This window comes from Heterodontus francisci, chromosome 17 (genome assembly GCF_036365525.1).
Source record: "Heterodontus francisci isolate sHetFra1 chromosome 17, sHetFra1.hap1, whole genome shotgun sequence".
In the NCBI taxonomy this organism is placed as follows: Eukaryota; Metazoa; Chordata; class Chondrichthyes; order Heterodontiformes; family Heterodontidae; genus Heterodontus; species Heterodontus francisci.
Genome location: NC_090387.1, coordinates 30,662,358 through 30,674,417, shown reverse-complemented (window position 1 = coordinate 30,674,417; position 12,060 = coordinate 30,662,358). Strand labels below are relative to the sequence as shown.

At 44.0% G+C, this 12,060-nt stretch overlaps 1 protein-coding gene across 1 annotated transcript in view; it reads right to left on the bottom strand.

The window, feature by feature from the left end:
* The window catches only part of LOC137378580 (early endosome antigen 1), a 1,009,825-nt gene that overhangs the window by 124,784 nt on the left and 872,981 nt on the right, over positions 1 to 12,060 (bottom strand). The window contains exon 31 of the mRNA XM_068048885.1: positions 7,179 to 7,332. Within this exon, the coding sequence (XP_067904986.1) occupies positions 7,179 to 7,332 (154 nt within the window). The remainder of the gene's footprint in view (positions 1 to 7,178; positions 7,333 to 12,060) is intronic.

Sequence of the window (12,060 nt, the reverse complement as noted above, 5' to 3'; positions counted from 1 at the left end):
CCCCCTGACAAAGCCGTGCTGACTATCCCTGATTATTCCCTGCCTCTCCAAGTGGAGATTAATCCTATCCCTCAGATGTTTTTCCAATATTTTCCCAACCACTGATATTAGACTCACCGGCCTGTAATTACCTGGTCTATTCCCGCTACCCTTCTTGAATAATGGTACAACATTCGCTGTCTTCCAGTCCTCTGGCACTTCTACTGTGGCCAGACAGGATCTGAAAATTTGTGTAGGTGCCCCTATTATCACCTCCCTTGCCTCACACAACAGCCTGGGATACATCTCATCTGGGCCTGCGGATTTATCCACTTTTAAGCCCGCTAAAGCATCTAATACTTCCTTCCTTTCAATGTTAATATGTTCAAGTATATTGCAATCCCCTCCATGATCTCTACACCTACATCGTCGTTCACCACAGTGAAAACAGATGAAAAGTAATAATTTAAAACCTCAACTATGTCCTCCGGATCCAACACAGATTGCCACTTTGGTCCCTAATTGGCCCTACTCTTTCCCTGGTTATCCTCTTGCCCTTAATATACTTATAAAAGGCCTTAGGATTTTCCTTTATATTGACCACCAATGTTTTTTCACATCCCCTCTTCGCTCTCCTAATTACTTTTTTAAGTACCCCCCCCCTACACTTTCTATACTCCTCTAATGTCTCCACTGTTTTCAGCGCTCTGAATCTGCTATTATCCTCCTTTGTTTTTCCTGATCCAATACTCTACATCCCTTGACATCTAGGATTCCCTGGACTTGTTGGTCCTACCCTTCACCTTAATCATTACATGTTGGCTCTGAACTCTTACTATTTCCTCTTTGAATGCCTCCCAATGGCCTGATGTAGACTTTCCTACAAGTAGCTGCTCCCAGTCCACTTTGGCCAGATCTTATTTTATCAAATTGAAATCAGCCTTCCCCCAATTCAGTACCTTTATTTCTGGCCCGTCTTTGTCCTTTTCCATAACTACCTTAAATCTTACAGAGTTATGGTCACTATCCCCGAAATGCTCTCCCACTGATACTTCTATCACTTGTCCAGCTTCATTCCCTAGGATTAGGTCCTGTACTGCCCCTTCTCTTGTAGGACTTTCTACGTACTGGCTCAAAAAGCTCTCCGGTATGCATTTTAAGAATTCCTCCCCCTTTAAGCCTTTTGCTATCCCAGTTGATATTAGGTAAGTTGAAATCCCCTACTATTATTGCCCTATTACTTTTACACCTCTCTGAGATTTGCCTACATATCTGTTCTTCTATTTCTCCTTGACTGTTTGGAGGCCTGTAGTACACCCCCAGCCAAGTGATTGCCCCCCTTCTTTTCTTAAGTTCTACCCATATGGCCTCATTTGAGGAACCTTCTAAGATATCATCCTTCCTTACTGCAGTAATTGACTCCTTGATCAACAATGCAATACCACCTCCTCTTTTATCCCCTCCCGTATCACGCCTGAAGATTCTATACCCTGGAATATTGAGTTGCCAGTCCTGCCCCTGCCTCAGCCATGTCTCTGTGATAGCAATAATAGCATAATCCCATGTGCTAATCAATGCCCTCAATTCATCTGCCTTATTAGTAAGACTCCTTGCATTAAAGTATATGTAATCCAGCCTTGCATTTTTCACTGGTGCCTTAACAGGTCTATATTTGCTCTGCCTTCCAGACTGACTCAGTTTCTCTTCTATATTTGGCTGTGCCTCACCCACTACTGTACCTCCACTCTGTATCCTATCCCCCTGCCAAATTAGTTTAATCACCAACATCCCCCCCCCCCCGCCCCGCCCCGCCCCCCAACAGCACTAGCAAACCACCCAGCAAGGATGTTGGTCCCATTCTGGTTCAGGTGCAACCCGTCCAACTTGTACAGGTCTCAGCAATGTTCCAGAGATATGAATTCAAATTCCACCATGGCAACTGGGGGGAATTTAAATTCAATTAATTAACAAATCTGGAATAAAATGCAAGTCTCATTAATGATAATCATGAAACTACTGGTTTGTCGTAAAAGCTCAGCTGGTTCACTAATGTTCTTCAAGGGAGGAAATTTGCTGTCCTTACTTGGTCTGGCCTACATGTGACTCCAGACCCACAGCAATGTTGTTGACTCTTAATTGCTGTAAGATTTTAATAATTCTAGTACTTTTGAGAGTTTTTACTAATTTTCCTCATTTGGATTTTTCTTTATTTTGGGTTCTTAAATTGAAATTCCTTTCTCACAAGCAAGGGAAAGCTGTGAGAAAGTTGCTTCTCAGTTTTCTGATAACACAAACAGACATTGATGGTCAGGAGGTGCCAAATTGTCTTGCTCAAGTCAGTTTAGCACCTGGGTTTGAGAATTGAGCTTTTGTTCCATCTAAGGTCTACTGTTAATTAATGTTCCTTGCTTATAACTGATTTTTTAGCTGAGCTCAATATGTAACCCTTATTAGACAAGGATTATATATTCCATAGGTATAATTAACTTATTAAGCCATATGTATTGTAGAATAGTGTACCTATATTTTAAAGGGATTCCCCCATATCTTGCCAAAGCTCATGATGTTACACCATTTGTTTGAAGTTAGGAAAAAACTGACGTCACCTGTGCTGTTGGCAACTCGAGATTTCTAGGCTCTTGGGGATAAGATATTTCCATGTCATCTTCACTACTTTTTAAGTATTTTATATCTTGCTTAATAAATTCTGCTTAATTTATAATAACTGGTGCATTCGTATCTGGTGGGTAAGGGCCCAGCCAAGATCCCCATTGTTGTTAAATTAAGAATTAGGAACTGATTACAAAAATTCTTACAATTGGCGCCCAACATGGGGTAAAAGCTGTTTTTAAGGCTAAAACTGAACAACTCGTTGTGAAGCAAGTAGATAGTCTGAGCAACGTTTAAATTCGGGGAAGGGAACCCGCAATGGGAGTGCCGCTAGGCCAGTGCTCGATGTCAGTACTGTTACAAGTTAAGTTTAGAAGCATAGAGAAAATGTCAGGGAAATAAGTGTTTGCAGTATTTCAAGAGAAACTGGATAAGTCATGTGGTATGGAGAGGGTGTAGACACTCCTGACAGAGTGTTTAACCCGGAAGGACTCCGATGGTCGAGTCCCGTTTGAGGATGTAGTCATGTTTATTCAGCAGTGTGTCAATCAAAATAAATTGAAGGTCAACAAGGCTTTTAAATTGATTAGTTAGGCTGCCATTTTGTGTGTACGAAGAGATGAAAAAATTATAGTCGAAAAGAATCAGTAAGGAGATTCAAATCCTGACTGCACAGGTTCAGGAGTTAAAATTGGAACACGCAGTCAGCCGCTGTGATTACTGACAGAGCGTTTAACAAAAGAGAAAAGGATAGTAAGGCCACGAAGGAAAAATACCTTCTGGTGTACAAGTGCACATCTTTGTGCAGCAAAAGACGACGAATTCCTCAAGAGAAAAAGAGAAAGAGATTAAAACAGTTATTATAAAAACAAGAAAAGTAGAAAGAGCAGGAGTTAGAGAACTTTAAAAATGGCTAATAGGAAAAGAATGTTCTGTTTTTAAGGGAATGTATTTCAGTATTTGTGTTTCTGAATGTTGGAAGGTCTTGCAGGTGTCTATTCTTATCTCTGTGGTATGTCTGTGCTCTTTTCTGCAGAGCTTTAACATAGATTTTTGCCATTTTGAATTCATAACCCATTACTGACCTTTTGATAAGATCACCTGAGAGATGAGAATGTGTGGCATGATATTGGGATACCAGTGTAAGAATGCAGATCTGACTCGTTTCATGTGAAGTAACTAACATGCAGAAATACTTGATTGAAACATATAAGATCCTGAGGGGTCTTGACAAGGTGGATGTGGAAAGGATGTTTCCTCTTGTGGGAGAATCTAGAACTAGCGGTCACGGTTTAAAAATGAGTCATCCATTTAAGACAGAGATGAGGAAAAATGTTTTCTCTCAGAGAGTCGTGAGTCTTTGGAACTCTCTTCCTCAAAAGGCAGTGGAAGCAGAGTCTTTGAATATTTTTAAGGCAGAGGTAGATTCTTGATAAGCAAGGGGGTGAAAGATTATAGGGATAGACGGGAATGTGGAGTTGAGATTACAATCAGATCAACCATGAACTTGTTGCATGGCGGAGCAGGTTTGAAGGGCCGAGTGGCCTACTCCTGCTCCTAATTCGTATGTATATTCGTATATTTGGTGAAATGCACTGAAGAACGGGTCTCAGACATGTGCAACTACTTGACAAACAGCACAGCACGAAAGGTTAATGTGGCCAGTAGAGTGAGACAACATCTTAAATCATCAAGGCATTGACACATACTGCATAGAGAAACTGACTTCAAAATAATCAGGATAGAATGGTATCTGTCAGAGGGAGTAAAATCAACATAACGAGGGAAAATAGCCTCGCAAACCACTCAGTTTAAAGACAATGAGGGATGGGCAATGAATGCTGGCCTTGCCAGCCATGGTCACATCCCAAGAACAAATAAAAAAAACTTAGATGAAGGTACTGAGAGTTATATAGGCAAGTTTGCTGACAATACAAAACTAGGTGGGACAGTAAGCTGTGAGGAGGACACAAAGAGGTTGCAAAGGGATACAGACAGGTTAAGTGAGTGGGCAGTAAGGTGACAGATGGAGTATAATACGGGGAAATGTGAGGTTATTCACTTTGGTAGGAAGAGTAGAAAAGCAGAATATTTTTTAAATTGTGAGAATTTTTTTAATGTTAATGTTCAGAGAGATTTGGTATAATTGGACAAGAAACACAGAAAGTTGGCATGCAGGTGCAGCACGCAATTAGGAAGGCAAATTGCATGTTGGCCTTTATTGCAAACTGGCTGGAGTACATGAAAAAGGAAGTCATGCTACACTTTTACAGCGCTTTGGTGAGACCATACCTGGAGTACTGTGTGCAGTTTTGGTCTCCTTATCTAAGGAAGGATATACTTTATTTGGAGACGATGCAGTGAAGGTTCACTAGATTGATTCCTGGGTTGAGAAGTTTGACCTATAATGAAAGGTTGAGTAAATTGGGCCAATACTCTCTGGAGTTTAGAAGAATGAGAGGTAATATCATTTAAATATACAAGATTCTGATGGGACTTGACAGAATAAATGTTGAGAGGTTGTTTCCTCAGCTGGAGAGAGTATAAAACTAGGAGGCATAGTCTCAGGATAAAGGGTCGGCCATTAAAGACTGAGAAAGGGAGGATTTTCTTCACTTATGAATCTTTGGAATTCTCTGCTCCAGAGGGCTGTGAAGGATCTGTTGTTGAGTATATTCAAGACTCAGATAGATTTTTGGATTTGAGGGGAAACAAGGGATATGGGGATTAGGCAGCAAGTGGAATTGAGATCCAAGTTCAGCTCTGATTTCATTGAATGGTGGAGTAGGCTCGAGGGGCTCTATGGCCCACTCCTGCTTCTATTTCTTATGTTCTTATGGGCCCATTGGGTGAATGTCATTGGGGTGGTGGTGGCAACTGGTCACTTCTTTCACATTCCAGGGAAAGCTATGGCACACTCTAAAAATTCATATTCAGCAAGTTACCTTTGTTCTAAAAGGACCTAATTCACACCATATTCTGATGACTGTACTATGAATATGAGTCATTTTCGCTGAAGAGAACCTATTGTAATCATGATGACATTACTACCGTGACCGTCTGTCATAAAATAAAAACGCAAACATGTAATTTTTTAATTATTGATCTTGCTAAAATTTCACACACATCTATTCTTATCTGAGATTAAAAAAGTATCTGAAAAGGCATATCCATGCTTAGAACTCCATATGTACAACTTCATTCATAACACAGGATGAATAGAAGGGGTTGTGAACTTCAGAGACATTGGGCTGAATTTTCCCATGGAGGCAGAGACGGTCGGGTGGGGAGGGGGGTGGTAGCTCAGATAGTTGAACATCAGGTTGGCTCCCTGACACTGTTCCCCCGGGGGTGGGGGAATGCCACGGGAATCAGTAACCCACTCCACCGAGGCGGGCAGCCAATTAGGCTATGTTAAGAACCCGCTGGCATTTTTCCAGCATTGGCCTGGCTTCCCATTGAGTCTTTCCCACAGCAGGCTGGATCGTTATTGATGCCTCTTCTCTCTGGCCCAATGAATGAACCACAAGCATGAAAAGGCTGCAGCTGGAGCCAAAACCATTCCTGCAGAGCAGTTTCCCTCCACACCGATGCCCCTAAAAACTGTGGGCTTTCTTTAATTTTGCATTTTCAGCAGGCTTCCAAAAGTGCCTCCATTTTGAGGCACCCTTGTGCTTGCCTTCCTGACTCAGCAGCACCCACCTTCCTGCCTCAGGAACATGCCCCATCCTTAATTGGACTGCGAACATGGAAGCAGCCAATTATGATCCTGCCTGACATAAAGTTGCGCCGCAGATGCCTTGACGACAAGCGCAGACGCAGTGCCCGCATATGACCCCGACGCAAGGCTCCTGATGCCCATGAGCTCAGGATCCACATGTGTCCTGATGTCAGGACTATATGCAGGTCCCCAAGCCTGCGCATGGCGTGAGGTGGCCTCCTAATTGGTCATCTCTGCGTTCACCATCCAATTAAGGGCAGCAGGTGGATCAGGGAAGTGGGAGGCCCAATAAGAGTGTCCGCAGCAATGTCCGGATGGCAGCCCCACCGGGAGTGGTGAATGCTGCTGGAGAACAAAGAGACCTGGGGGGTGCCCCAAAATTGAGGTGCTGATAAAGGCTTCCCTCTTCAGTGGTGAAAAAGCTGACAAAGTGAGAGAACTCAGGGTGGAGGCTTGACCCCTCTAGAATTGTCTGCAGTCACTCCTCGACCTTTGTGAGCATAGTGGCCCCCTTATGCTGCCTATAAATTCAGTCACCCATGGCCTGCTGTCCTCCCAGTAAGAGGCTGCCTCCGCAGCAATGCTGGGCTCCTGACATGGGGGGGGGGGGGGCGGGGGGCATTCCTGTGCGACACCGGGAAAGTTGCAGTGCAGGGAGAAATTGGCCCTTGATTGGGGCCTTAGTTGACTTCATTACCTGCGCACCTCGTTGGAGTGGGCTGCCGATTTCCGTGGCAGCCCGCCCCTAGGTAAGTAGCACAGAAGTGGGACAGCGTCAGGGAGCTGTCAAAACAGGGTTTCCTGCTACATTCCCAGCCACCCACGCACTTCCAACCCCCTCTCCACAGGGCCAGGAGAATTCACCCACCTGCTCTTGTAGCATTTTAATCTGCTCTCTGCTGTTGTTGACTTCCATCTCCATCTTGCAGACGGATTGCTGATACCTCAGTCCTTCCATGACTGCACTTTCATAACTCTGTTTATTCTGAGCATTCTCAGCTTTCAGTTTTTCAATCTGTACCCTATGTATATTAAGAAAAAAGAAAGAATCCAATTAAGGATGCTGGTTGGCACTGTGGTTGAGAAATACTCATAAAAGTGCACAATTTTCTTCCTTGAATGTTCACCTAAGGTCACATATATGACATTTTAGGGTATCAATATGAAAAGATTAAAACTCCATTTCCATACTTTATAAATAAATATTATGCTCAATTATTACAAAGCACTGTTGACAGCTCTGTCCTACAGTTGTACAGCATACTTAAGATTGCAAAAGCAAAATACTGTGGATGCTGGAAATCTGAAATAAAAGCAGAAAATGATGGAAGTACTCAGCAGGTTTGGCAGCATATGTGGAGAGAAACAGAGTTAATGTTTCAGATCGTGACCTTTCATCTGTTCTGATGAAAGATCACAGACCTGAAACTTCTACTTTGTTTCTGTCTCCAGAGATGCTGCCAGACCGGCTGAGTATTTACAGCATTTTCTGTTTTTATACTTAAGATTGCATTTGAGTTCCAGTCCCTCCCTCTTCAAATCAGAACAGCACACTTCACTGCTCACCTATCTGCTTGTACTTTCAGACTCAGCACCTGATATTGTCCTTACAACTGTTGGTCCAACTTCCCTACACCTGTTGCTGCTTTCTTTCATCATGCACACTATGCCAAGCTGCCTAATACATCTTCACATCTCTTCGACAAAGTAGACATTAGCCTACTCACACACTTCTCTTACCTGCTGTGTACAAGCTTTTCCTGAAAGATGAACAGAACAGGAGGAGATCTGCAGCCACACAAGTACTCATACCAAAGGGAAAGGCTAGTACAGACCATCATTGGGAGAAGGAGAGGACAATGTGGCAGATGGCCAGGCTGGAGGTGAGAGGCAGCGGGCTGTTTGGCCATCTACCTATCCTTTACATTTCAAGCTGAGCTCTTCCCTTACACACTCTGCACTACACTCCAGACCTGGGCTCAAAAATCAAGCAGACACTCCAGTGCAGTACTGAGGTGGAGGTGCTTTCTTTTGGATGATAAGTTAAACGGAGGCCCCTCTGCCCTCTTAGGTGGATGTAAAAGATCCCATGGCACTATTTCAAAGAAGGGCAGAGGTGTTACCCTGGTGTCCTGGTCAATTACGTATCCCTCAATCAACATCACAAAAACAGATTATCTGGTCATTATCACATTGGGCTAAATTTTATAAGCCTGCTGCCAATTTCAGCAGCAGGCGGAAAAAATGGCAGTCTGCACGCCAAAGAGCCGCTGCGATTCCAAGTGCGGTGGCTCATTTAAATAGTTGGGGCAGGCCGTCCTCCCCACCCCTCCCCCCCCGATCACGTGGAGGGGGCGGGCTGTCCATTCCCGGCAGTGGCATCCATTCCCTGCTGTGCGCAGGCGTTGACGCCATTTTTAAAAGGCTGTCAGCCCTACTGGGAAATTTTGATATTTAAAGGGAAATGGAATTAAACTAAATAAATACATCTCTTTTGCCCCTATCCCCCTCCCCCCATAACAATTAAATTAATTATTTGCTCTTTCACCCCAAAACACTTACCTTTGCCATCTGACCTTCCCCCCCAAACTGCACAAATTTTCAACTTCAAGCCATTCCCCAACCCCACCCCACCCCCCCACCCCCCGCACTGAGAAACTTACCTCCCCCCTACAAGTGTTGCGGTTTGTTTCCTCGGACAGGGATCCAAAGGTGCAGGAGTGCCAGCTGCCAGGCTGAAGATTGCGGCAGGACATCAGGAGGCGGACTGAAATTAATTAATTTGCTTATTTTAATTTATTTAAATTGCGGTCCCGTTGCTGAGCGGTGGTGGTGGAGGGGGGGGGGGGGGGGGGGAGGTGCCGCCACGAGGCCTAGCTGCCGCCGGTAATATCAGACCGGGCCCTCCCATGGGCCTCATCCGGGGCCATCTTCAAGCCACCCCCGCCATGGATCCCGATGTCGAGGGCTCCTTAAAATCCAGCCCATTGTTGTTTGTGGAAACTTGCTGTGTACAAATTGACTGCCACGTTTCCTACTTTACAACGGTGACTGCACTTTAAAAGTACTTCAGTGGTTGTAAAGGATTTTAGGTTGTCCTGTGGTCATGAAAGGCACTATATAAATGCTAGACAATTTTTTAATTTCTGAAATCCTGTGGAACATTTGTTTTGTGAGTATTTGTTGACCAGGCAATGCAACTTAACAGAAATAAGAAATGTTGGTGTTTGGGTTGAACACCATCTCTTAGAGTCTGGAAGGATTAGGATTAATGTTGGGAAGGACTGCTGGTGTAGGGAGCAGGAATAGTTTAAGGAAAGCTGCCAAATAGCTCTTACTGCTGTCTTGATCTACTTCGCCATCCTATGAGGACCCTGGGTGTTGTTCCTTGGTCTCATCATCCTCCTTCAGTGGTGCTCAATGGATTGCCCCCTTTGAAGGGTGAAGTTATGAAGCATGCAACACATGATGGTGATGCATGACAATCTTTGGGGACTGGACTGCTGGATGCCTCCAGACCTATTTAAGCAATAGAACTGTTGTTCGGTATGCTCTATAAGGCCTCTGGTGGATACATGAATTTGGCTGAATCTGCATTCAGCGTAAGATCATGGTTTCTTGATAGGTGTCAGGAGTCACATTTGTTTGTCCCCAAGCAGCCAACCTCTCCTCCAATGGCCTGGGTTAAAAGAGTGGAAACATGGAAATTAAAGGCATCATGATAACTGCCAGAATAGTATCCATATGCTTGCATAACCTGCTGAAAGTTGAATGAGTGGAATCCTTTCCTATTCAAGTAGCTTCCTGTGACATCTGTTGGAGCAGACAACAATATGCATGCAGCGAAATGGCCTGACCCTGTCCCAAATTTAAATAATTCTGGCCGGTAAAGCCTGGCTACCTGACCTGAACCCGACCAAACCCGACTACGTGTGTCGGGTTCGGGTCGGGTCTATATTCTCTGTCCAGCATTCAGGCTCAGGTCGGGTTGGGCTGGACTGTACTGTTTTGTTTTGTTTTCTTTTTAATCTACAGTTTTTTATGTTTCAATAACATGTTTGATATTTTTCGGGTTGGGTCCAGCATGTGCAAAAAATTAAAGGACTTGGGCCTGGGTCGGGTTTTAATTTTATACCCGAGCCAGGCTTTACTGGGCGGGACATAAACAAATGGCCCATTAGCAATTGTCTACTTATGCCAGGAAGCCTAAAGATTTCTTGAAAGGTTGAGGGTGGGAGTGGCACAGAAAGTCCTGTATTTAATGCTGGAGTGGTCTTAATGCAGTATGAACATGCAGCAATTTGAAACTATGGAGGAAGCAAGCCTAAAACTTCTTGGAGAGTAACAACTAAATAGTATTCTAACTGATTAAGCATTGGAGTGGAGTGGAGCACCACTGGTTGAACAATACGTATAAGGACACTGGGAGAACTCCCTTGCTCTTCTTCGAATTATGTCAAGACTTCTTTTACATGCACTAGAGAGGCAGATGGGGCCTCTGCTTAATGCCCTATCTGATAGACGTCAGCTCCAATAACTAAGAGGAGGCTCATAAAAATAGATAAGAACTTGATGTTCATTAGGACTGGAAAATTCATCTTAATATGCGGCACAGTGGCGCAGTGGTTAGCACCGCAGCCTCACAGCTCCAGCGACCTGGGTTCAATTCTGGGTACTGCCTGTGTGGAGTTTGCAAGTTCTCCCTGTGTCTGCGTGGGTTTTCTCCGGGTGCTCCGGTTTCCTCCCACAAGCCAAAAGACTTGCAGGTTGGTAGGCAAATTGGCCATTATAAATTGCCCCTAGTATAGGTCGGTGGTAGGGAAATATAGAGACAGGTGGGGATGTGGTAGGAATATGGGATTAGTGTAGGATTAGTATAAATGGGTGGTTGATGGTCGGCACAGACTCGGTGGGCTGAAGGGCCTGTTTCAGTGCTGTATCTCTAAAACTAAAAAAACTAAAAAACTAAATATGTTTACAAGTGCATTTCCCCAGTATTAGAATATTCTTGACAGCTGCACTTTGTATACTCATGAGATTTGAATGTGATCCTACTGAGAATATGCACCATTTTGTTTCCGATAACATTGGCTGGTCATTGAGACCCAGGCCTAGATATTCCTTTACTTATCTCCCCTCATTTTCAGGCTGACTTGGGAAGGCTGGAAAAGGAAAATGCATCAGTGAGGCATTTCACCAAACCCCTGCCCCTAATAACATCTGAAAACATTTCCCTCAAGAATTGAGATCAATGGCTGGAATTACTTACCAAAAACAAATGTAAAAGTTGTTGTCATTTCAGACTTCTAATTTCCCTTTGTTGGTGCCTTTGGCTCATGAATTTGCAAGAACTTTGATATACAAGTAGTGTTCAATGTTACTAGGTGGCTGCCAACAGGCAAATATGCATTAAAGAGAACCTTAAGATGATATTGTAACTGCAAAAACCTTTGCTTGTGAATAATTGATGAGGGGTTTTTTCAAATTCACCTTTGAAATACTACTTTCCTTTTGTGGGGCCAGGAGTAGCATGAGGACTCTTCCAGGCTTCCTCAAGCTCCTCTGGGTTGACACATTACGTCCCTCCCCACAACCCGTAGAATGAACACCTCCAAGCCAATGTACCTACTTTCTAGACTCAGAGGTGGGCTTGGTCACCTAATATTGGCCGGCCAGATCCTACAGTCTGCCCCGGGCACTTGTTTTCCACTAGCAGCCCCCAGCCCTATAATAATGTGGAATAGCCCCCA